The sequence below is a fragment of the Ovis canadensis genome, chromosome 18 (genome assembly GCF_042477335.2).
Source record: "Ovis canadensis isolate MfBH-ARS-UI-01 breed Bighorn chromosome 18, ARS-UI_OviCan_v2, whole genome shotgun sequence".
In the NCBI taxonomy this organism is placed as follows: Eukaryota; Metazoa; Chordata; class Mammalia; order Artiodactyla; family Bovidae; genus Ovis; species Ovis canadensis.
Window position 1 is genome coordinate 38,492,600 of NC_091262.1, and position 26,255 is coordinate 38,518,854.

Consider the following 26,255-nt stretch of genomic DNA (forward strand, 5'->3'; position numbering starts at 1 on the left):
ATGGGTCGCAGGAGGGCCCGCCTATGGGCACTTTTCCAGTGCTGCATCCCCAAGGCAAAGGCCAAGACAAGGAAGAACTTGGCCTCGGCCCAAGTCCTGGAAGCAGAGCGGCCTGAGGTGAGAGCAGCCGGGGGCTGGGCCCGTCGGATTGGCCTTCACCCGGCAAAGCGTTGGAGTTGTGTTTCATTTTGTTAGCATGGTTGTGGGCCCTGCCGGCCAGGGCGTTTTGGCCTTCTGGGCAAGATGGACCCCAGCAGGTTGACCTTGTAAGTGGTTGTGCAGGGGCTGAGTGGAGGACGGGCGGGGGCCCCACAAGAAGGGAAACACTGTCTGGAGGAGTCACTGGGGCATGTGGATTGAGCTCTAGAGTCAGTCCTTGAAGCAGAAAGGCTAAGCCCCTTAGCCTCTCCCATCTTACAAAGCACAGAACGGTGTGTCCAGTATCTTAATGACGGGTACCTACTGCTTATGTGTATAACATACACCCTCATAGCTTCACATGTCTACTACATGCCTCTTAACAAGTGTTGGGCAGCGTTCTAGGTGCTGAATACTCAGTATGTAGTAGGGGATATGTAGCCTGGGATATTTTTATTTGTGTAAAGAAAACTAGAAGAATGAAAGACTCCATGTGGTTCACTTTGAGCAAGTTCACCACGTGGATGGCACCGCGTGCATGAAAATTGTGACAAAATACATAAAACATGAATTTAACATTTTCTCCAGTTTACTGAAAGACTGGGTGACTTCAATAGAGTCAGGCTAACAGATGGCCTTTGTGTGCCATCAGCCTTTTTCCTAGAGGAACACTCCAAAGCCTGATAGCCTTGTAGATGTTACCTTTCTTCCTCACTCTTCCCAGCAGTTCTAGGTTATTTGTCTGTGTGTCGTTTAAGAATCTCTTTATCCACTTTGTTGTTAGGTTCATGTTTAGGGAAGTTTTTCAGACTTCCCTGGGTCTTGAGAAGGCAGGCTTGGATTCCGGGTTCTCCCCTGCCGCGTGCCTGCCAGGTCGAGGTGGAGGCTGAAGGCCGGTCTGAGTTGTGGTGGTCTGTGTGGTCTTGGGGTCAGTGGACCCCCTCTTCTCTGGAGGGGCAGGGAGACCCTTTGCGTGGAGCCTGGAGAGACTTGACAGGGTCAGTCTTCAGAGTCTCGCTCTTTTAATTTGTGTTTGCATTTAGTTACTTACTCATTTCACTGTTTTCTAGGAGTTGGCAACATCTACGGAAGAACTCAATATATGCCGGGAACAGCTTCTTGCAAGAGAAGAAGAAATAGCTCTGCTGAACGCAGAGCGGAATAACATTATGGTCAGTAGGGGAATTCTCACGTGTTGACATTTGCCCCGCTGGGGTCACCGCTGGGCTCCTTGTTGCTGTCTTTAAACTCTATCTGGTTTTCAAGTCATTTTTCACATCTTCCCACTGAGCAGACCAGGGTGGATCAGTTTGGAGTTCTCATACTTTGCTTCAAATTTATGATGAGAGCTACTATAATTTTAGTACATTTGACGGGGGAGTTCTCTTAACCTACAATCTGTCCATGCTAAGTTTGTATGGGGTCTTAGTTCCCTGACCAGGGATTAAAACCCATGACCCCTGCAGAAGTGTGGAGTCTTAACTTCTGGGCCACTGGGGAAGTCCACTCTAACTTTAGACTGAACTGGCGGGATTCCGACTTGCCTTAGCATGTTTCCGGCTGTAGCATGAGGCTGAGAGGGGTTATCGGCCCTGAATTCAAGCATGAGGTTGACAGTGCTCCTTTGGCCCTGCCCTGCAGCTGCTGATGGAGCACCTGGAGTGCCGGGTTTCCCAGTATATACCATCCCTCCAGACGACGGCGGGCAAGTGGCAGGCGCAGTCCCCAGACGGCATGACCAACGAGCTGGAGGTGCTCAAATTGCTGAAGTCACTCTTTGAGCACCACAAGGCCCTGGACAAGAAGGTACCAGCCACCCGGCCATCCTGGATTTGTACACTTGCAGCCTTGTTAGGTGGATGATGCATGTATTTATGTAACTAGTTGACTTTTGAGCTTCTTGAATTCTTGTAAATACTTTTTTTCTGTAAGAAGTCAGAGTTTTATATGGTTAAAAAGTGTTGCCTGCATACATGCTCAGTCATGTCCGAGTCTTTGTGACCCTGTGGACTGTGGCCCACCATGCTCCTCTTTTCCTGGGACTTCCCAGGCAAGAATACTGGAGTGGGTGGCCATCTTCTACTCCAGGGGATCTTCCCGACCCAAGGATCCAACCTGCCCTCTTGCATTGGCAGGTGGATTCTTTACCACTGGTCCACCCGGGAAGCTGCCAGTTAAAAAGTATTAGTTGGTATAAATGTCTCAAGATTTATTGTATTCTGTATATCAATTTGCAATTAAAAACTAAGTCATAGAATTATTTTAGGATAGGATAACATTTTTTTTCCTCTCAAACTTAGAATTTAAAGCTGTTAATAAGCAGATTTTTTTGATGTTAAGATCAATGAGATACATTAAATGTATTCCATTATAGTAGCCACGTATTAGAGTGACTATACAATGGCAACCCACGCCAGTACTCCTGCCTGGAAAATCCCATGGGTGGAGGAGCCTGGTAGGCTGCCATCTGTGGGGTCGCGAAGAGTCGGACGCTGCTGAGGGACTTCACTTTCACTTTTCCCTTTCATGCACTGGAGAAGGAAATGGCAACCCACTCCAGTGTTCTTGCCTGGAGAATCCCAGGGACAGGGAAGCCTGGTGGGCTGCCATCTATGGGGTCCCACAGAGTCGGACACAACTGGAGCGACTTAGCAGCAGCAGCAGCAGCTTACACTAAGAAGTGCACTCACGTATATACACACATCAACACAAGAGGAGCACTTGAAAGGTGTAGTTTGTTAGAAGAATTAGGTGCCACGCATAACAAGGTAAGTTGGATCATTCATCGTGTAATTTCAGTTAGTTCAGTTCAGTTCAGTTCAGTCACTCAGTCGTGTCCGACTCTTCCCAACCCCATGAATCGCAGCACCCCAGGCCTCCCTGTGCATCACCATCTCCCGGAGTTCACTCAAAGTCATGTCCATCACGTTGGTGATGCCATCCAGCCATCTCATCCTCGGTCGTCCCCTTCTCCTCCTGCCCCCAATCCCTCCCAGCATCAGTCTTTTCCAGTGAGTCAACTCTTCTCATGAGGTGGCCAGAGTACTGGAGTTTCAGCTTTAGCATCATTCCTTCCAAAGAAATCCCAGGGCTGATCTCCTTCAGAATAGACTGGTTGGATCTCCTTGCAGTCCAAAGGTTTGTCATTTGTATCCTTTCATTTTAAGAAAGGATGAAGGCTGTCGTGGTGGACATCAGATGTTCTTTATCTTTCTGATTGAGGACCAGCCCACCTGGGTTATTTTAATGACTAGTAAACTAGACATGTGGCTCAGAGCTGCAGAATCTCTTAAGCACACCTTTGTCCAGGAGGAGACAAATTCTGACTCGAATCACCTGGTTCTATTCGGGATGGATAGCATCACCATGTATTTTCTTTTTATGCTGTATTTTCAGTTTTGAGTTGAGTTTTTCCAAATGGAGTTTTGCTGTCTTTACTTATTTCTTTATTCTGATTCAATTTTTTGGTTTTCACTGATGATTCTTAAAGAGAAGAATAACCTGAAAAAGATACTAATGGACAGGGTGCTTGATGTAAATAATAAACAAGAAAACATGCCAAGCGCCAATGGAAAGGCATGTCCTCGGTCTCACTCTCTGTCTGGTTCTCATCTTACTATCCAGTCTGTGTGGGGCTGTTGAGACCTTTCACCAATGCATCATGTAGGTCTGAGTGGCCGTGAGGGTCATGTGAGCTCCAGAGCGCAGAAGGCAGTTTTGACTTCACCGATTTCCCGGAAGTGCTGCGTTCCCTCCCTCCCGAAACAAGGCTGTCTAAGGTTTCCTTTCCCCCTTAGAGAACCCGCGACGAAGACCTGGCTCAGGTGATCGAGCTCCAGGATATCATCGAGAAGAAGTCACGGGAGCAGAGAGAGATGAGGGACCGCCTGGCAGCCCTCTCTGCCCACGTAACAGAGCTGGAGAAGGACCTGGACACGGCCAGGAAGGACCTCCTCAAGTCCAAGGAAGCAAACGTGAAATTACAGCAGGACGTCCGTGAAGTGAGTGACAGTGGACGTGTCTGTTGTCCTGAGGCGGAATGTGGGTCCCTTGTCCTCCCCGTGATCTCAGGCTTGGCATGGCTGCGTGAGCAAGAGCAGAGCACTGGCGAGACCGCCACTGGCTGCCTTCCCGCCTCTGCGTCGAGGTCTCTGGGGTAGAAGAGGCCTGGTCCAGGCGGTCCGTTGGCAGTGGACCAACATGAGGGCAGTCCTAGCGCTGTGCTGCACCCTGGGTGTGGACTCCTCATTTCCACAAGTTCTAGGGGGCCTAGTGTGTTCCTTTTTTAAAAATTCATTCATCCACTCATTCATTTATTGGAGTTGATTTACACTGCTGTGTCAATTTCTGCTGTACAGCAATGTGAACCAATATACACACACACACACACACACACACACACACACAAATATCCCTGTTTTTTAGGTTTCCTACCCGTTAACTTCACCACAGAGCACTGAGTAGAGTTCCCTGTGCTGTTCAGTAGGTCCTTACTCGTTGTTGACTTGATGCATAGTATCAGTAGTGTATATCTGTCAACCCCAGTATCCCAGTTCATCCCCCTACCTGCCTGCTGAATATATTCCCAATGATGCTGAAATTTCCTTCTGATTCACTCAGATGAGTCTGAACATCTGTGGAGCCCTCTCTCCCGAAGAGATGGGAACATGCTGTGTGGGCTCTGCTGAGGCAGCTTGCCTGGCCATCTTCTCTAGTTTTCTGAGGTTCCGCTCCTTGAAAGGATGTGTGACAGTGATACCAGTGGTCAGACAAGTCGAGTGGTGTTTGCTCACCCTCAGATCCTCAGGCCCGTGCTGTGTAACCATGCAGAATCAGGATGTTTCTGGCAGACATGTCTGCGGGTGTCGTGATTTATGAGAAGCTCCCTAACGGTCACTGTGAAAAACAGAAGAGAGCAGGGGGCTCAGGCCTCCTCCTCTAAGCCTCGCCTCTCCTCTCTGCGCAGACAGACAGCGCCCACCCTGCCCCACCCCTCCCCCGTGAGACCCTCTCAGAGTGCACCCCTCCAACATGTGGTACAGCAGGTGTACTTGTTTAGTAGCTCGGTGTGAGAACTGAAAACAGAAATACTTGCACATGTTTGTATAACGTGTTCACACTACTCTTTGGCAACAGGAGGAGATTAGGTGGCAGAGATTAATACACAGAGAATTCTGGAAAAAGCATTTTTAAGACCTTTCACTTTTAATGTTAGGACAACATCGGTTACTTAGTGAGCACAGAGGGACCTGGCATGGATTTTGAGCCGGCGGACAGGAGTGGCATCGGCAGCAAGCTCTGCTCCTGGTTTGAGCGTTTCCTACATGGGGTGTAACTGCTTGAGAAGAACTAGGCTTGAGAAGGCTGCTCCCAGTTGTGTAACACTTCGACTTCTGTTTCTACTCATTAATATTCTTATTTAATTTTGAGGAAATTGCATGAGATTTTTTCAACTTTTACCTGAGGAAATGAGCCTCAGAGCTGCCTGTAGGATCTGTTGAAGGTCCCTCCCTGTTCTGGGTCAAGCCCGCCTGTATAGTGTGGAGACAGAGATCCTCATTTCATGCCAGATACCTTCCCTCCTGGAATTCTTGCAATGACAGAGTAGTTTAGTGTACTTTTTGTTTGCTGGTTGGGTTTCTGATGTAGAAAAGAAGCTTGGTAAATTGAGTGGCCAGACAGACGTTAAGACAGATGGGTGCCATCACGGCAAATGCGACATTTGAGGTAGGCGCGTTTTTGCTCACATCTCAGAAAACTGCCATGTCTAGGACTTAAATTTTGAGGACGCTAATTTTATGTTTGATTTGAAACTTAGGATTTAGTCCCGCTTTTTTACTCTTAAGTGTATCAGAATATTCTATGATAATGACTTACCTTTTCTCCTCTGCAATGCCTGGTGTAGGCTATGGCCCAGAAGGAGGACATGGAGAAGAGAATCACTACACTTGAGAAACGCTACCTCGCTGCACAGTGCAAAGCCATCTCTGTGCACAACCTCCATGATAAACTTGAAAATGAAATCGCAAATAAGGATTCTATGCATCGACAGGTAATGGCTTTTCCTGAACTGAGTCTGACTTCTGTAGTAGTGAATACTGAGGAAGGAAGGTAAAGACCTTTTCATGTGACTCCCATGTTGGAAATCAAGTCCCAGTGTAAAGTTCTTATGACTCTAAAACACTGCGTTCAAAAGTGTGGATGTACATCATGATAAATCAGCTGTACTGAAAGGAAATACATTTTTTAAAACTTGAGGGTGACTGCAACTTCGAGGTTTGAATTATTTGGGTTTGGGTTAACCATTTTGTGGAATTCCACTCCTGACTCTTGTTTTACTTGACTTGAATCTGTTGGCTTGTTAGCATTTTTACTGAAAGAGCAGAGAGCAGCAGGGAACTTCACAGCAGCTGGCTGCCTGTTGGGAACTGGGGTCACTGTGACAACAGGCAGGATTAGAGCTCCAGTCTGATTAGGGTTTGTACTTCCTGTGGTTTGGTGAGCTTTACTTGCTCCTGTTCCTGTGTGGTCTCACAGAATCAGGACTTAATCAGGAAAACCAAATCTGGCTTCTCCAAAACAAAGTGAGTCAGTCTGGTGTGTGACAAAGTGTATCATTGGCCCCACTACAAAAATAAAATACTAGAAAGCCATTGAAATGTATGATGTGGAATGCTAATTAAGAGCATTCCGATATACAAAATAATGGCTGTAAAAGGCAGATCAGAAAGTACTACGTACCATATGCTGTTGTTTTCTGAGGGTTTTAAAGCACATCTTATTGTTTATGTATGTACATAGAGTAATACACACACAGAAAAAATAAGAAAGCTGCTTAGAAATAAATGCTAACCTCTCAGGAACCCGAGTGTATAGATCATTTCATTTTTTTTTCTTTTTCACAAAAGAATCTGTCTAAATGTTCTACACTGAAAGTTTTCCGTGTAAGAAGATCTGTTAAAAGAATAATCATGCATTTACAAATATTAGTTGACTGGCATTTCCCCAGGCACACTCTGATCAGGTCTGTATTTCAGAGGAGATGAAAGCCATATTTTGGCTTACAAGCCCATGGCGGTCAGCGGTCGGTAGGGTTCCCTTCAAATGATGATTCTGGTGATGTTTTAAGAAGGGTCAGTACTGACCCTTAACTTGTCAATAAGAATGAATAAGCTTCTACAGAAACCTGATCTTCTTTAATATATAAGAACTTTTTTTTTTTAAAGACTTCTTTGGAGACGTTTAGGAAGACCAAATACTCTGGCAAGAGGTGTTCTGCCCACTGAGACCAAGCCCAGGAACACTGAGAGAAAAATTACCGTGACGCGGCTTCCGAAACAGAACTAATCCTGTAGACACACGCGTTTAGGTTTTGTCTCAGCTTACTAACAATGGCAGAGGCTACACCGCTTGGCCTGTTTTGATGTTCTGCTCTCCCTTTGTAGAAGGAGGATAAAGACCGACAGCTGCAGGAGTGCCTGGAGCTGGCAGAGCAGAAGCTGCAGCAGATGCTGACAGAAGTGGTGGCTGAGCTGACTCCGCGGGTGGCTGTGCTCTCCGAGGTGCTGCTCTTGGTTCCCGGGGGGCGGGCGCGGGGAGGGCCTGTTCCCTTGCTGTCCCACGGTGCCCCTCCCCGTGCTGCTCAGTCCACAAAGGAGCGCAGACACCGGGGTCGTGCTGCCCGTCTGCGATGGGAGCGCTCCCTGAGTGTCAGACAGTCCCCGCTCCCGTGTCATCCCTGCGTTAACTTCCCTGCAGTTTTGTCCTGTGCTCTGTGTGTCCCCAGGATGCTTCAGCTCCGAGTCACTGCTGCTCAGAGTTCAGTCAGCAACTCAAAGCCTAGCAGGATAAAGAACGAGAAAGATCCCATTCTCGTTAAGAGACGGCCAAAATAGCTCTGTCATGAACACAGTTTTCAGTCTTTATTCATACATTGTTGTATAAGTCACAGCGGGGCATGGTGCAGACCCAGGGCCCCACTCCCAGCTTGCAGTCCCCAGGAGCCCAGGGGTGAGAGGCCGAGTCTAGGAGACTTGGCGCTGCTGGGGAGAAGGTGCCCACAGCCAGCCACCCCATCCTTCTGGTGGGAAAGGTGTTGTCTTGCACTGCTGGTGGCCACTGGCTGGGCATGGAGAGGCGGGCCGGGCCTGTGCTGGCCTGGCTGTGGGAGCATTCCCTGGAGCTCAGGGATCACCTGAGAGGCCGCCGGTTTCCAGAGGCCGGTGGTGTCCTGTGCTCTCAAACCCTCCCCGAGCAGGGTCACTAACAGCCGCCCGGCGGCGCCCTTCTGCCTGTGATCTTCCCCTCAAGGGCTGGTTTCTTCTCTCCCCTGGCATCTTTGCTGTCTGTCCCCGGTCGGCCTTGTAGTCTGAACTTTTGTCTTCCGGAAGCTCTGCCACTAAGGAGGCGAAACTGTTGGAACTGACCTCCCAGCTTAGGAAGGAAGAACGTGTGCCCTCGTGTGTCCCGTGCTTGCCACTGCCTGCTGCCCGCGCTGGCTCGCCCCAGGCAGTCTGAGGAGGGGGCCTGGGGCCAGGGGAGCACCTCTCCTCTCACGAGCCGGTCACCAGCACCCTCCGTCACCCACGTGTCACACACGAAGCCACGCTGGCTGCGTGAGCAGGCGTGCGGGTGTGCCCCCCGCGAACCCGGGGCCAGTGGTCTGCACAGAGCATGGCCCCCTTGCCGCCCCTGGGGTCACAGCCCGCGTGCCATCTGGACAGGGTCGCTGCGAGTGGAGCTGACGCTGTTCTTGGCCGACAGGCAGGAGAGAGACCCAGCAGCATGGAGGAGAGGGGCGTGTGGGCAGGAGACGCGGCTGGACAGGGCCGGCGCTGCCTTTCTCTGCCGCTCCTGTCTCTGCCATCCAGTGTGCATGTGTGGCCCTGTCTGCTGCCTCAGGGACCCAACCTCGGGAGCAGGGCCAGATGTGGTCTCTCGTAGGTGGTGGGCAGGTGGCCAGGGGGTCCCCACGTTCAAGGAGGACGCTTGTTGCTCTGACCAGCCAGGCCGGGGAGCTGCTCAGCATACAGTTGGACCTTACGAGTGGCCCTCAAACCTGAGCGAGCCAGCCCGAGGCCCGTGAAACGGAGGGCATGGTGCCCAGGTGTGGAGGTGCTTGCCTCGGACGTGGCGCTGGAGTCCCACATGCCAAACTGCCGGTCCAGACGTGGGGTGTGTGTGTAGGATGGCTGCTCCTAGACAGGAGGAGAATGGAAGTTGCGCTGCGACAGAAGGCGCGCCAGGAAAGGGCGATGGTGGAGGCTCGCATTAGAGAGCCCTGAGAGAGGTTTCCCGGAAGGGCTGGCCACACAGCGGTACCGACCATCCAGGAAATGGAGTGGGGATCCCAGGTCCAGCCTCAGGGGTCAGTACTGTCCCCACCGTAGCTGTGTTCTTGTGCTTGGACTGCAGAGCCTCTGTGGGCTCCCAGGGGACTGTGGTTCTGACTCCCATCATGAGACCTCGGTGAGGCTCCCTCTCTGCTTAAGCAGAGAGCTCAATGTCTCCTGATCGGGGTGCACTTCCTTACTTTCAGAACTGCTGCTCAGAGGCTGTTGAGATTGGGATGCTGTTCATGACTAAGCCAATTCAAAGTAAACTTTCGTTTTGCTTTAAAAAGATTTGAATGCCGAAGCCTTATTGGGAAAGCTGTGACAGGTTTTATTTCCTTGGGCTCAAAAATCACTGCAGACGGTGGCTGCAGCCATGAGATTAAAAAATGCTTGCTCCTTGGAAAGCTACAACAAACCTAGACAGCATATTGAAAAGTAGAGACATTGCTTTGCCGACAAAGGTCCATATAGTCAAAGCTATCGTTTTTCCAGTAGTCACGAATGGATGTGAGAGTTGGACCATAAAGAAGGCTGAACACTGAAGAACTGATGCTTTTGAATTGTGTTGCTGGAGAAGACTCTGTTTTAACAGAAAATATTTACCAGAAAATGACCTGTCAACCCACTCCAGTACTCTTGCCCGGCAAATCCCATGGACAGAGGAGCCTGGTGGGCTGCAGTCCATGGGGACGCGAAGAGTCGGACACTGCTGAGTGACTTCACTTTCGCTTTTCACTTTCATGCATTGGAGAAGGAAATGGCAACCCACTCCAGTGTTCTTGCCTGGAGAATCCCAGGGACGGCGGAGCCTGGTGGGCTGCCATCTGTGGGGTCGCACAGAGTCGGACATGACTGAAGCGACTTAGCAGCAGCAGCAGCAACCTGTTTTTTAATTTTTTATGATGGAATATTTCAAACATGCACAAAAGTGGACGGAAGAGTGTAATAAATGCTCATGACCAATCAATTGGCCTCAGCAATTTCTAACACAGGGCCAATCTCAAATATAGCATTCTTTTGTCTTCTCTCCATTTTTTTTATACAGTAGGTCCTAAAACAGCTTTTTAAACCATGAAATTGATGCTCATTTTATAAATCACAGACTTTCCAACTTTGTTATTACATTTAAAAATTGCTTGAGGCATTTATTTTCAGCTTTTTAATATGAATTTTCATATTGGAAAAGACCCTGATGTTGGGAAAGATTGAAGGCAAGAAGAGCATGGATGACAGAGGATGAGATGGTTGGATGGCAGTTCTGGGAGCTGGTGATGGGCAGGGAAGCCTGGCATGCTGCAGTCCATGGGGTCCTACAGTCAAACATGACTGAGCAACTGAACTGAACTGAATATGAATTATCATTGGAAGAAAAGCTATGACCAACCTAGACAGCATATTAAAAAGCAGAGATATTACTTTTCCATCAAAGGAACACTTAGTTAAAGCTATGGGTTTTCCAGTAGTCTTGTATGGATGTGAGAGTTGGACCGTAAAGAAGGCTGAGCACCAAAGAATGGATGCTTTTGAACTGAGGTGTTGGAGAAGACTCTTGAGAGTCCACTGGACTGCAAGGAGATCAAACCAATGAGTCCTAAGGGAAATCAGTCCTGACTATTCATTGGAGGGACTGATGCTGAGGCTGAAGCTTCAATACTTTGGCCACCTGATGCGAAGAACTGATTCACTGGAAAAGACCCTGATGCTGGGAAAGATTGAAGACAGGAGGAGAAGCTGCAACAGAGGACGAGATGGCTGGATGTCATCACTGACTCGAAGGACGTGAGTTTGAGCAACTTCTGGGAGATAGTGAAGGACAGGGAAGCTTGGCGTGCTATAGTCCATGGGGTCACAAAGAGTCAGACATGACTGAGGGACTGAACAAGAGCAATCATTACAAAGAATTCAAGTGATGTTTCATGTAAAGAAAAATATGTGAAAGTCTATCTCCACTGGCTTTTTTTCCAAAATGAATTTTCTCACTTTTTGCTTTATAAATTGAATTCATGTTACACCCTTACTCCAGAATCAAGCTTCTTTTATATACTGGGAAATGCCTCCACCGACGTGTGTGTAAGCCGATCCCCTTTCAAGTGTACTTGTTTCTGAGTGTAAATCTGCTTGCTCCTCGAGCCGCTTCGACAGGAAATGGCTGGTGACACTGAGGTCCCCCAGGTGCTCTGCCAAAGAGAAGTGTTGGGAGTGACCTTTGACCAGTGAAGTCCCTGCCTCCCTCTGCACCCGCCCGTCTGCTCTGGGGATGCTCAAGAGCCCACCAGAGGTGGCCGTGGGAGGGGACCGCCTCGGGAACCAGGGCACAGGCCGCTCACGTCGCGGCTCCCTGGTGCTTTTAAAAGAACGACTATACTTGCTCTTGAAGTTTATGAGTTTTCGTTTTTCCTGTTTTAGGCAAAGCAAAGAGAAAAAATGAATGAAGAACACAACGAACACTCATCAGATACCGTGGATAAGCTTCTGTCTGTTTCAGATGAGAGGCTTCAGCTTCATCTGAAGGAGAGAATGGCTGCTCTGGAGGATAAGGTGAGCCAGCTTCACGGCCCCTTTACAAGAGGCGCATGTGGCCTGGCCTGGCTCGGCCCGGTCTGTGTGGGGGGAAAATCTCCAGGACAGGAGTTTGAAAACTCCCATAGACGGCCCCAGAGTGAATGTCTTTACTGGTTAGAGTAGCAGCATTTCATGCTAGTCAATAAGCGTGACAGCATCCACAGGCAGTGTGTAAAGGAACAGACATAGATGTGTGCCCGCAACCCTTCCAGAAAGCATCAGTGAGGCGGCATCACCAGTGGCCCTGATGTTACCAGCCGCTGTGCTAGAACATTCTTCTAGGTCCACCCTCACCCCTTCGTTTCTTTCTTAGAAGTTTATTTCTGGGGCTTTGCTGGCAGTCCAGTGGCTGGGAGCCTGCCTTGCAAGGTCAGGGACGCAGGTTCGATCCCTGGTTGGTGAGCTAAGATTCCACATGCCACGCGGCAATCACATCAAAGGAATCCCGCATGATGCAGCTAAGGCCCGATGCAGCCAAATCAATAAGTTTAGTTCAGGATCTTTTATATAATGTGATAGAAAAGATGGAAGCAAGTAAAAGCAAGCATTCTCATGTTCCAACTCCAGCCATCTCTCTTTTTATTTGCTTTGGAAAATGTCTGAGAACCTCTATCAGAGCAGCTCAGTGGGCAACAGTCTGGTGGAGGTTCAGGGAAAACCTGTCCCAGCTGCACCAGTGCCCTAAAGACGAGGCCCAGAACCTTCGCCGAGGTCAGCACTTGGGCGACGCTTGTCTGAGAGAGACCCACGGTCACTACAAGTTCTGCGGCACATTTTTCCCCCACAAAACCCAAGATGATACCCACACCTCACTAGAGAGCTCACGTCACCCTGACCTGTGGGCTGGCCCTGAGGGTGGGGATAGTTTTATCTCAGGTTTGAATTTTACATGTGAAACCTGCGCCAGTTTCCTGAGTGACCACTGAACTGCAAAAGCTGAAAGCAAGTATAAAGCAGTTTCACTTACCCCAGGGACCTGGCCTCCTTGGATCTAGAAGATCAGTCGGGGAAGGAGGAGTTTTTCTGTGTACAAGTTAGTGTTAACAGTTGTCATCCGGCTTCGTGCCGACACTTCACTCTGGGCGCGAGGTCCGCCCCTCATCCCAAGGTGCTTTATGCTTTCAGACAGGAGAGTAGCCATCCGGCAGTCCACGCAACGTCTGTTAAGAATTGACTCTAAAGCACTGTATGTATCTTTTTCAGAATTCTCTCCTATGGGAAGTTGAAAATGCAAAAAAGCATTTAGAAGAAATGCAAAACGACAAGGTCCTTAAATCTCTAAATCCTTTAGAAATGTGTTAAGAGCTGAACTGAGCTGGGTTCATTGTCACAGTTATTGCAGATGCTTAGCGGAAGTGGAGTTACATTTTCCTTATGGCTAGTCCACTGCTGTAACGTGTATAGCGTTTTTGGTTTTGAACATTGAATGTGATTTGCATTATAGGTGGATTTAGAGTGTGTGGCCGTTGTGTGTGGTTCAGAATTCTAAGTAGTCCTTTCTGGGTTCACCTGAAAGCTGAGACAAAGCATGAGCCTTTCACGTGGACAGTGCTGTCCGTCAGAAAGATAATAGGAACCACATACACAATCTAAAATTTCCTAAAAATGAGCGGGCTGCGAGTGTGCCCGTTTCACTTTTTTCACTGCGAGTCTTGAAATCTGTGTGATTTCCACATCGAGCTTTGCACCGGCCTGTGTCACATCCTCAGTGGCTGCACAAGGCGAGTGACTGCCGTGGCCGACAGCACAGAGCTGCCAGGTTGAGTCGAGTGACTCGGAAACTTGGCCCGTTTGACCTGTTTTACCCCGTGAGGAAGTGAAGTGGGGTGTAGAGGAATGAATGTGAGGAATGCCCAGGAATGCATGTGAGGTCCATTGAGACAGTCTAAAGCAATGAGAGGAGCGAGGGCAATAGAATGAGTCCTGTCCCCCACCACCCGAACCCCGAGCCCAAGTCCAGCTTCTCTCCATAGACTTCGTTGTCGTCAATGGCTTGCCATGTTTCCTCCAGAAGCTTTTCTACACCTGAGATGTAACTTCTTATTATGGTTTATAAGGGTTAGTATTGTTCTGAGTGTTTCTATTTGCTATGGAACACTTAAAGTACAATTTCTCAGAATGAAAAAGTTCAAAAATGTGCGATTTTAAGGCGAGGGAATGGAGAGGATGTGCTGATCGGGCTGATGGGGGTGAACCCATAGGCAGCTAGTTCACCAGAGCGGAGCAGGAATGATGGCAGGTGGTCCTAGAGCCAGGAAAGGGGAGGCCCAGCCCTGGGGAGGGGTCGTGACAAAGACAGAAAGCGAAGGTACTGGCCGCGGGGGACAGGGAGCCGGCAAGCCAGCAGCTCGAGGCTGCCCCTCCGTTGCTTTGAGGTCATGTCTGGGAAAACAAGGCAGGACCTGGGTGAGAGTGGGGCAGGGGGGAGATTTGCGGAGAGAAGGGTGTGAGGTGTGAGAGCGGGAGGGCGGCACGGGGCCCAGCAGGCACTCTTGCATGCGTCTCAGATGACAGAGGCGCCCTTGCGGTGTGAGGGGCCATCCCCAGAACAGCCCGAGGGCCTGTGCCCTGAGAGGAGAGCCACGGGAGGCTGGCTCTCCCGTCCCCTGGCTGCCCTGCTCACTCCTGTCTGTGCGTGTTCAGACCAGCCTGGAAAACAGAGGGCTGGGAACCCGCGAGGACTCCTCGGCGAACTAGTACCAGTGATGACCGGTGGGGTGGACCCAGCGGCTGCGGAGCTGAAGGGTTTTATTTTCTAATTGTCCTTCAGCCTGGCTGATGGAAGCAAGGATATATTTTGTAATTTTCGGTTTCTGTCTCTGACTCCATCAGCGCACCCTTGTGGATAACCTCATAGGATTGCCTTCCATCCACGCTGAGACCTCAATGTCACCAGGCCATCTAGGAACTGGATTCTCCTCCTGCCCGTTTCTTCAGTACTGCTCGCTTAAGAGATGGCAGTGTCTCATAAGCATGGCCCATTTGTCCAAAGTCAGGGCTTCCATGTAAAATTGTGTTCAGTTCCTGATAGACTTGAGGTGCCCAAAATGTTGCTGACGAGACTTGGTCCTCTTGTGCCCAGGTGCAGCCCCTGAAAGATCAGGACCGGACGCTCGAGCAGCAAGCCAGCGTGCTGGCCAACCTTGGCCAGCTGTTCGAGAGTGACAAGGGCATGTCAGATGGCGAGGGAGACCGGGACACCCTCTTCAGCGCGCCCGCTCTGCTGTCGCCCAGCGGGCCGGCTGTAGCCAAGACTCTGGCCATGAGGATTCAGGAGCAGCTGGACAGGATCAACGAAGAGATCTGGTGGGTGCGCCTGAGCCCAGCTCCCCGGAGGCTCGGCTTCTCTGAGGAGCTGTCTTCTGCTTAGAGAAGTCTGAGTGTGCCATAGTGAGAAAACTGACTTCAGGTCTGCTTCGAGAATTTTCAGTTCTGAGATTGCCCTTGATTATAGAGCTCAGTCAGCCGGGGCATTCTGTCCACAGTGTGGTGTCAGCACTCTGTGGGGGGGCGTTGTGGGGTGTCCCCCCCTCAGCTCTGGGCCCCAAGGTGAGTGAGGTGCCGAGGCGGTGTCCCCTTGTGGCCCGTGCACCCTCTAGCACTGAGGGTTTGCCCTCGTGTGTCCCTCGGAGCCTTCTACGTTCTGGTGAAAAGCCACCTGGAACAGAAAAGCTGGGGTTCTGGGCTTGGCAAATTCCCACTCAGATCTGCATTTTCCTTTTTAACTTAATACATTGTGAAGATTGGCTTGTTGTAAGACAGTGATCCAAGGACATGTGTTTGAATTTTTCTCATCTCATCAGTATATTTAAAATGTTTTCTTTAGACCCAGTCTTGGCAGTTAGAACAGTTTACAAAACAGGATAGAACCCAAAGGCCCGCCTCGTGGTGAGCAGGGGGCCCTGGGTCTGGGTGCAGCCGGGTGGCTGGGGCCCCGAGGCCTGCCTGGTGCCACACCCGCACAGCTGTGCCTCCTGTCCCGAGTCCACGTTCAGAGTGGCCCCAGGCCGGTGACCCTGCACAGGACCTGGCAGAGCTGCTGCTCAGATTGTTCTCATCCCGTCACCCCTGGCGAGGTGCCCGTTCCTGCCGGTCGAGTGCGGGGGGCTCGGGGAAAAGGCCGGGGTGAATGGCACAACCAGCAAACGCAGATGGTGCCGCCTGTACTTTTGACGCCGAGACAGACTACTTTGTGGGCCATGTTTGAGCACAGACAAGCTCAGAAAGATTGTTTTTCCTCATCCCTGTAGGAAATTTGGAACACTTCTGTATTAATATTTTTATTTTTAGAGCAAGTTGTCAGGTAAAAATGATTTTTCCTTATGCAACAAGTTGACTTGATGTAAATGGTCAATTCTGTCCATCAACTTGTCAACAGTGAAAAACTTTCAAGATGTATAAGTAGAAGTGAAACTGGAGAGTTTACTACCTGTAAGGATCTTGTATTTTAATTGGAAAATCATTTTATTTGCATAATCATGCATTGAATCTGTATATAAAATCATCCATGACACATTAGGGGAGAAGAGCAGTAACTGTGAATTCTAGGTCAATGCAGCACATTGACCTGAATCCAGAAACTCACACAAAGCTGGTGGAGAACTTCATCAAGTGATGCGTTTGCACATACACAAGCTGAAAACAGAATGAAACGTGCAACTCAGCACTTCATCTGGTCTGGAGACGTGTGTAGAAACTCCAGCTTGCTCGTGAATGGCTGTTTTGGTTATACGGAGTTCCGGATTCCCAGTGGAAAAGCTCTGAGGCACTCACGTGCATCTCTGCCCTGAGAGCAGGGAAGGTAAAGGTGGTCAGCTTCAGGTATCTCCTCACAGGGAGAGTCACCACCCAGGCCCCATCAGAATGTTAGAGTCAGTAAGTCAAATCAAACGTGAATGATGAGGGGCCACTTTGTAAGACTCAATGATAAGTGATTCTAAGTTTGAGAATATTCCAAAGAGGGAAAGCTGAACCTTTTTGCTGAGATGTTAATTGAGCAACTCTTCCTGGAATTTGCTAATCGTGACACAGAATGCAAGCCCACATTTGCTGTCCAGACATGTTCCTCTGCTGACAAAGGCAGGTGATGATTTTATTCTGTTTTAGGTTCATCCAAAAAGACAAGGAGAACACGGATCAGCGGGCGGAGGGGATTGAGAGCAGGGTGGGCAGTGGGAGCTTCAGCAACCTTCGGCGCTTTGAATCCTCGAGCTCCCTCAACCTGGATCCCGCCTCCTCGCATGCCGGCTCCTTCCCGCCCAGCAGAGGGCGCTCCATGCCCGAAAGGAGGCAGCCCAGCCCTGAGCCAGAAGAAGACAAGCTGGGCTTCATGACTCTGGTGTGTGTCTGCCTCCTCCCTGCCGCGTCCCTCCCCGAGCACACTGGTTTTCTTTTGTTTGTTTGTTTTTTCTCTTTTTACCCAGAAGAAAATCAGGTACATTTGCTCGCTCAGAGGTCTAAGATTTTTAAAACTGCCTAGTCATGAATTGGGCTTCCCTAGTGCCTCAGACGGTAAAGCGTCTGTGTGCAATGCTGGAGACCCGGGTTCGATCCCTGGGTTGGGAAGATCCCCTGGAGAAGGAAATGGCAGCCCACTCCAGTATTCTTGCCTGGAAAATCCCATGGACCGCGAAGCCTGGTAGGCCACTGTCCATGGGGCCGCAAAGAGTCGGACACGACTGAGCGAAATCATTCCATAATCACACAGCGACAAATGAGTCTTGATATTTGGACCCCTGGCTTAGGAATCTCAACTGGTCTGCTTGCTGATGGGCCTGGCCGCGCGGTGAGGCCAGCTCTGTGTGTGAAACCAGGTTAAAAGCCCGGTGCCCCACGGCCCCAGTGAAGAAGTCTGGCTTCCTCACTCTTCCGAGTCTGAAAACGGGATGACGACCTAGGGCTTTTGGTGAGAGAGTGTGCGGCTCTAAAGCACATGTTCCAGCTTTCTTCCATGTTTAGCTTAGGTTTTGCGAGTGCATTGCTGTTTACCCCATGAACTCATGTTTACAACACTCTGCTTTGTAACTGCGCTTGTATTTTCACTTTTTTTTTGGTTACCACCCGTTTCATCTTAGCTGCATTGTTAGTCGGCATATAATTAAATTAACTGTGAATCATTTAGCGGCATGTGAAGTGGTAACTAGTCCATTTTGTGGTCTTTGGAGACACTTTTTATAATTTGCTTCGTTGGCTAATTAGTTGATATTTAAAATTCTGTGACGATTTCTCTGTAGTTTCACGATTGATTTCTTTCCGAGTGTTTGTAAAAGAACAGTTCTGTATATTTTGTCCTGCTGTTGGAGTTCTCTGACGGTGTGTCTGCTTTCATCAGTGGTTTTGATTTCCTGGCTCATCCTGTTGTCTGCTCAGTGGTTGTCAATCCAGACCCCAGCTTCCCACCACTGCCCCGCCTCGCCCCCGAGGCTGCGGCTGACCCATCCATCTCCCCTTCCCCGTCCTCCCACCTACTCTGGTCATAGCAGTGCTGTGGTCCACAGCAGGTGTCCCCTTAGTTGGGTTTGTGCTTTGTCTTCATGTCTCATCAAATGGTGTTTTCCCCCATAGCAGTAAGTTTGAATTAGCATAGCACTATGCAGTTACAAGCGTAATGTTGATGGATCCTAAACCGCATATCATGTGTCATTCATAAATGAGATTATCCTTATCTAAAGAAATGATCTTCTTCAGTGTAGAATTAATGGACTTTTGACACAATATCCTTTCTGTGTTGGTGCTTGTTTTTAAGACTATAAATCTCATCAGCTTTTGCACAGTTAATGTCTCTGCTAGACTCTTTAAAAAGCATCTTCTATGGTTAATAAAATATAAAGACTGCACCTGCTATTATGCTAGCTTTCTTTCTTACATATTTTCACAGGGAACCTGCTTTAATACGTTTATTTTGAGAACTTTTAAATCAAATTCTAGGTAAGAATTTTGTGTTAATGTCCAATAGATGGTTTGATTTGTTCAGTGTTTAAATAGGTATTATGGTAACTTCCTCATCAGTTAAATTACTATTTTAAAGTATAACATGTTTTCTATGAAGAGAAACTAACTTATAGAGAAGTTTGGCTGAGAATAGACAACTGTTAAGGGCCTTTATTGTACAGAATGCTGTGCTTTAATAGATCATGATGTTGTAATAGAATTGTATCTTCCTGAGTAATAATTTATAGTGTTTCTCTAGTAAATCTTGAATAGCTTATCTAATTTCTGTGGTCAAAAGAAATGTTCTGTTTCCAGTTACATGTTCTCTAAATGTTCATCTCACTTATATGTTTGCCATCATTTTTGCTATACTGTGTTTGTCTGTACTGAGTCTTGAATTTTTAGCTTCAAAATCGCAAGAAATCTGGTTTCTCTCCTTTCTTTGCATGCATCTATCAGCCTAGTGATTTAAGGAAGCATCGTCGAAAGGTGAACTATTTAGTAATTTAGCATGCCTCTGTTTCTCTGTGAAGTATTAGAGAGTCCTTATCATTTTACATGAATGAACACTGTGTGGTTATGTACTGGTGAATAATTGACATTTTAATGGAAGTAATGAAACTCACCCACCACTGGGTGCTGAGGGTTCTGTTGGAAATAGGTCATTTGTTGGGACAATTGTAACAGTTTGCCGGTCTCCCATTTGTCTGCCTTCTAATCATCTCATGCTTATTTATAATAGACACAGTATTATTTACTATTTTAAAATTTTCCTTTACTTATTTTTTTGGCCATGGTGCACAGCTTATGGGATCTTAATTCCCCAACCAGGGATCAGACCAGTGTCCTGGCAGTGAAAGTGCCAAGTCCTAACGTCTTGACCACCGTGGAATTTCCGCTTAGAGTTTTTTTTTAAACAAATGACTGAATCAGAGCCATAGAAGTTAGATTTGGGGGAAGCCAATTTAATGACAGTGGGTAGCAGTGTGCAGGAGACTTTGTGTGCCAGGCACCGTGTCGAGTGCTTTCCGAGTCTGTCATCTACTCCCGCAGACGCCAGGTGAGGTCCAGGCTGCTGTTATCCCCATTCAGCAGACAGGGACACTGAGGCTTAGAGAGGCCGAGCACCGTGCCCAGGCTCCCACACCCAGCAGTGTGGTTCGGACTGGTCAGATCAGAGCCGGGACACTTCCTGTGGTGCCGTCCAGCCCGCTTTGCTCCAGAGGTTCTCGTGTCCATCACGGCATCCCTGATGGAGGGAGCATCAGGAGGGAGCTCGCTGCCTCTCCCGTTTGGTCACTTGGTTGAGCCCCTGTTGTTGGAGTCCAGTGCCCTGAGGGCTGGCCTTCCTTGTCCCTCTCCCACTCCCAGCCCGCTGATGGAGCACTCCTGGGGCCTTCCTGCAGGACTCGGGCAGCCGTGCTCCAGTTCAGGCAGCTCAGTGTCCAGGAGCCCTTCTGCTGGGCACAGCAGAGCAGCGCCATCACCCTGGGGTTGGTGCCCTGGGTGTGCCGCTCGCCCGCTCTGTGGCCTGCTTTGCTCTCCTGGTAAGTGAGGACACGGCACTGCCCATCCTAGTCACGTGGGCACCAGTGGGGCGGCTCCCATCCTGGGGGAGGGCGGCCAGGCTGCGGACCCAGAGCCTTCCTTAGGAGGAGGCCCGGGGGAAGGGGCTGGCCATGGTCCCTGACTCTAAGGCAGGTGTTTGTCTCCACTGAGTCCACAGTCAACCCAGGTGTGTCACTTCCCTGCTCTGTTCTTTGTTGTTTTCTGATTTTTATAAGTGCTTATTGTAACTTGAATTTGAGATTGATACCCGTTCAGTTCCATGTGGATAATTTCTAGCCTTTGTAGCCTTCTGTTGTCTGAGGTTTCTTGGTAGAGGTCAGGGGAGGGTGCCCAGCTTATCCAGCTGCTGTTAAATGAGTTCAGCTGTATTTTGCACTAAGTCACTTTGTTGTCACCAAGCTCCTGTGGGGCTGCACGGGACCAGTGTTCTTTACAGAATCCCATTAAAAAAGGACTGGTTAGTTGATTAAAACAACACACTCATTGTTTATAAAAATACTTGCCATGCATGTTTCCTCAAAGCTCCCCTGCTTAACCACACACCCAAATGTATAAGTGAGACCTGTCTGGACCCCGAGGGGTTCATCTGTTCCCCACACTGTTGCCACCAGTGTCTTTCCTATCTTCAGACCCAGGACTAGCGGAAGAGCTGGGAGTCCAGGCGAGATCATCATTTTCTTTTTTTTAATTAGTTTATTTTTTAATGGAAGGATAATTGCTTTACAGAATTTTGTTCTTTTCTGTCAAACCTCAACATGAACCATCCATAGGTACACATACATCCCTTCCCTTTTGAACCTCCCTCCCATCTCCCTCCCCACCCCACCCCTTCTAGGTTGATACAAGATTATTTCTTAGTGAAGACCTAGGAGAGCTTCATGTAAACCACCGGGAGCAAATGACACTCCAACTGGGTGTAAGCACTTCAGTGTGTAGCCCCCAGTCTGTATGTTACTGAGAAATACAAGCCAGACACATGGTGTTCGCATGGAGGGCTTAGGTACCTTTTCTGTGTTTGACTTGTTGTCATGGGTTCAGTAACCTGCATCATCACTACAAATGATCTTGGGTAGTGGTACAAGCTGTTTCCTTTTCTCCTTCAAATAGAAAGGTCTGGACGGCTTTGCTGAGAGGTTTCTTACTCTTGCTAGTGGTGCCTCCGAGCAGCATCTGGCGATGAGCACAGTCCTTTCATCAGGGCAGTTCATGCGATGCAGGGTTCTCGGTGCTGGCGTGGCTCTGCTGTCCTGCCTGGCAGGGCCATCTGTTCGCTGGATTTCAGGGAGTGCAGAGCCCGGCTGCAGGGAGGCTCCCGTCCGGGGTCTCTGCACTCAGTGGGGTGCTCTCGCTGCTCCACGGCCCCACTTCTCTTGAACAAACAGTCCTTTAAGATGGCATTAAGTTGGAACAAGGCTTTTTTTTGTATTTGGCGGATAGCATAGCTAATATATTTTCAAGTAAGTTTCTGGTTATAACATAAAGCCTGTGTGATTGCCTTTTTCGACACAGTCTATTGTTAGCCAATTTTACACTTACCTCACTCCCTCAGCTGCCAGCTATACAGGAAGAGGTAGAAGATGACACCATCAAATGTGAAACCTCGACCTCCGCCTCGCTGCGGTCCTTTCGGCTGGACCGGCTCACGGGCTCACTGCGCACAGCCAGCGATGAGGACATCAGGGACGCCCACAAGTAAGGCGCCTGCTCGCCTCGTCGTCAGTTTCAGGAGCCCTGTGGCTCTTGTCTTGAAAGAGTTGCAAGGATGGTTGTAAAGGAATCCCACTGGATTCGGTGCCTGTGTTTAGTGGTGAACTTCAGGTGCTGGGGGAGAAGAGCTCAGTGACCTCAGTGATTTTAGAAAACATCTGTCTCTACGTGTTCACTCCTGTGGGAGGTCTCTTCCTGCTCTTGCTAGAGGTCTGCCAGGCCTGGGGCGAGTTCCTGATGGTTACGGCTCCATGCCTCTCGGCTTTGCTCTTGAGGGTCCCTCCCTCTTCCTCAGGGGTCTCCTCTCAGGAGACTGTCTGTCCCCTCCTGTGACTGACACTGTTCTCATTCAGACCCCCACCTGCTGAGCTCCCGTCGTGAGCCAGGCAGCCCTCGATGGAGGGCACATGTGGTCACCTGACCAGCAGCCCTGCACAGTGACCATCACTCTCCTGCCACGGCCGAGGACGGTCACCCTGCAGGAGGCGGGGGGAACTGCCCAGAACTGGGGAGCTCGCCTTCTCTGGGAGCGTCGTCACCTGCCCAGCAGAGACCCTGAGGGAGGGTCTGGGCGCCCTCTGCACCAGCTCGTCTGGAGTGAAGACCTCCCTCCTTGGGGGAGGGCTCCAGTCAGAGAATCTCAGCTTCCTGGGCCATTGGTTGTGGCCAGAAGCCTGCATTGCTCGTGTGGAGTGTGGGTGGTGAAGGAGACTCCACTGTCTGCTGCGAGGTTGAGGCGTGGGTGTTGCTGGGTGGCTGGTTCTATCAGTAGGTCTTATGAAGGGGTGTGTGTTTGCACAAGGGTGCCTGTTAAAGGTCATTTTCTCTCCCTGAAGTGCGACAGGCTCTCAGGACGGTCCCAGGGGCAACCCCAGCAACAGCAACAGCAGCCAGAAAGCCCCAAAGAAGAAGGGCATCAAGTCTTCCATCGGTCATTGGTTTGGCAAGAAGGAAAAGGGCCAGCCTGGACACACCAGCAAGGAGGCGTTAGGACCAGGTGGGTGCTTCACCGTTCAGAGGGAGGAGGGTCTGCATGTATGTCCCTTCTGTGTCTCCCCCGCTGTCCCCATGAGGCTCCTGTCACTCACGCTAGGTGTCCTTCTGGGAGGAGTGGAGGAGGCGTCTGTCTTCTCTAGGGTCCCAGATGACCAGATCAGTTGATGAGTGGATGGGTGGACGGGTGGATGAACAGAGGGCTGGCTGGATGGGTGGATGAACGGAGCGTGGAATGAGTAAAGCAGATGCTTACTCCGATGAGAAACGTATTCTACGAAACGGATTGAGTAGGAGCCGGGCAATGACTGTTTCCTCCAGAACAGTGACAAGTGTTTGGAAACGGCCTAAGTGCTCATCAGAGAGGAGTGAGGTACGATCTGTGGGCACCCCACAAGGAAGAGCATCCCCTCCTTCCTGCCACTTTCCCCATCCCCAGGAGCTCATGAGGGGTTCTGCCCATGCCCCCCACCCCAGCCCACAGCCACGCAGGTCCTCCTGGGGTCTCCTCATCACACAGTGTTATCATCAGGCCCCCGTCTCTCTCGGCTTCATCTCCTTAAGGACAGGGTATGTTCCTGCCTCTTCAGCCAGATATTTGTTGAGTGTCTTCTTTTTGCTGGGTGTGGGATTTACAGGGTGAGTAAAACAATGTGGTCTGGAGCACAGTGAAGGGAGAAGAGAGAAAAAGGAGCAGATTATTCAGTGCTATCCCTCTTGTTAGTAAATACAACACTGAGCTGGATGGTGCATTGATTGTATACCAGATGCTGTGTGTGCCCCTTACCAAGCAGGTGCTGCCACCTCCCGATTTACAGGGGAGGAGACAGTGATGGTCGCGCGGTGAGGCAGTGGTGAGGGCCGGTTCACATCCATGCAGTGGGACCATGCACTTTGCCGAGCCCCAGCCACCTCTCTGGTGGATGCAGCAGGAATGAGATGGTTCTATGGCATCACTGATTCGATGGACATGAGTTTGAGCAAACTCCAGGAGACAGTGACTTACAGCAAAGCCTGGAGTGCTGCAGTCCACGGAGCAGCAAAGAGCTGGACACAACTGAGTGACTGAACTAAAACCTGAGTGTGTGCTAAACTGCTTCAGTCGTGTCTGACTCTTTGTGACCCCAGGGACTGAAGCCCAGTAGCTCCTCTGTCCATGGGATTCTCCAGGCAAGAATACTGGAGTGGGTTGCCATGCCCTTCTCCAGGGCATCTTCTCAGCCCAGGGATTGAACCCACATCTCTCGTTATCTCTTGCAGTGGCAGGCAGGATGTTTACCGCTAGCGCCACCTGGAAAGCCCCAGGGAAAGCTGACAACTAGGAAATGCAGAAAATAAGGGGGCTGCTCCTAAGTTAAACTAGAAGAGCAGCAAGCACAGGATGAAAAGAGGAAAACACATGAAGAGCAACAACAGTGCCAACAGAAACAAGCTGGGATGTGTTCACCCACAAAGAAAATATCTGTGCCATTCGGAGGAGGAGCCCGCCAGCCCTTGGAGGGACAGTTGGAACCGGAATGCAAACCGAGGCCATGGTCAGCAGTGCCCACCCACACGGCCTGAGTGGTGTGGTGTCACTCACCGGCTTCCTGTGTCCCCAGAGCTGCTGGGGGTGACATCTGAGTGCTGAGGCCAGGCAACGTCCCCAAGTGAGCTAAGGCATCCCTGCTCTCCTTCCAGTGCTGCTGTGGGGCTCTCTGTGGGCGGCCACCCTCATCGCCTGCTCTGCCACCCGCTGGGGCCCGGCTGTCCCCCTGGGATCCTTTCAGCCCTTGAGCTTGGGTGTTCCCAGCCCTCTGCCAGCCCGGACTGGGACGCAACTCAGGACTTGGGCTTGAGATATCAAGGAGACCGTGAATCTGGAAGGACACAGCCCTGGGGCCCTGGAGTGAGCATGTGAGAAGAGCAGGAGAGCAAAGCCCCCTCCGGGAGGCAGCAGAGCTGGGGAACGTGCCCACACCCACCGCTGCCTCTGGCACAAGTGCCTCTTCTTTGCCTCTCCTTGGCCTGAAACAGACCCCAGCTGCTGCTGCTCCACAGGTGATTCCTAAAGATGCACATCCTGCAAGAACTATTGTCCTGTTGCTCTGGGGCTGCCTAAGTGTGCTCAGGAGCGTCAGACAAGTGGGGCTGCCACGCCTGATGCTGGAGGAGGGTCTGATGCTGGACTAAGGCCTGATGCTGGACTAGGGCCTGATGCTGGGGGAGGGCCTGATGCTGGAGGAGGGCCTGATGCTGGACTAAGGCCTGATACTGGACTAGGGCCTGATGCTGGACTAGGGCCTGATGCTGGGGGAGGGCCTGATGCTGGGGGAGGGCCTGATGCTGGACTAAGGCCTGATGCTGGACTAGGGCCTGATGCTGGACTAGGGCCTGATGCTGGGGGAGGGCCCTGATGCTGGGGGCGGAACATCTGACGCTGGACTAGGGTCTGATCCTGGGGGAGGTCCTGATGCTGGACTAGGGTCTGATGCTGGGGGTTAAGCGTCTGATGCTGGTGGGAAGGTCTGATGGTGGTGGGCAGCCTGCTCCCAGATGTACACAGAGTTGTGATTATAAATCTCTATGAGAAATCTTTGTTTCATACTTCCTGACCACCTTGCTATGTTCTTTTTTTCTGAAGCATAATTGCTGTGCAATATCGGTTTGATTTCTGCCGGACAGCAACATGAATTAGCCATAGGTGTACGTGTGTCCCCTCCCTCTTGAATCTCCCTCCCACCTCCCCCTGCTACATTCTTGTTTCTGTGGATATATGAATAATAAAGACTGTTGACTAAAATAACATGAAAAGCTCCCACACACAAGTGTGCACACGTACACTCCCTAGTGCATCTTTCGGGTCCACGTCAGGGTTGCCCTCGGCCTCCCCGCCCTGGGATCCACGGTGAGCCTCGACACCTGCACTTTGTTCCCACCCTCGGCCTGCTGCCCACGCCTCAGCAGCAGAGGGGCCCTGTCCCCGCAGGTGCTGAAGTGATGGAGTCCCTTGTCTCCGGAGCCAAGGACATGAATACCAGG

At 50.2% G+C, this 26,255-nt stretch overlaps 1 protein-coding gene across 1 annotated transcript; it reads left to right on the forward strand.

Moving 5' to 3' along the window:
• Nucleotides 1–26,016, forward strand: LOC138423764 (liprin-alpha-1-like). Its single transcript, XM_069560054.1, has 12 exons — nucleotides 1–117; nucleotides 1,209–1,310; nucleotides 1,780–1,944; nucleotides 3,936–4,139; nucleotides 6,044–6,190; nucleotides 7,584–7,700; nucleotides 11,880–12,011; nucleotides 15,118–15,341; nucleotides 17,142–17,373; nucleotides 22,084–22,226; nucleotides 23,078–23,238; nucleotides 24,495–26,016. The coding sequence occupies exons 1-12, from the start codon at nucleotides 1–3 to the stop codon at nucleotides 24,554–24,556; spliced, it is 1,806 nt and encodes a 601-aa protein (XP_069416155.1). The 3' UTR covers nucleotides 24,557–26,016.
• Nucleotides 26,017–26,255: the final 239 nt, after the last annotated feature.

Bases quoted from the DNA above. Each gene is read 5' to 3' on its own strand.
- LOC138423764 (XM_069560054.1), top strand. From the start codon at position 1: ATGGGTCGCAGGAGGGCCCGCCTATGGGCACTTTTCCAGTGCTGCATC. The intron at 1,311-1,779 runs GTCAGTAGGGGA...CCTGCCCTGCAG, and splicing joins CAGAGCGGAATAACATTATG to CTGCTGATGGAGCACCTGGA. The intron at 22,227-23,077 runs GTAAGGCGCCTG...CTCTCCCTGAAG, and splicing joins GACATCAGGGACGCCCACAA to TGCGACAGGCTCTCAGGACG.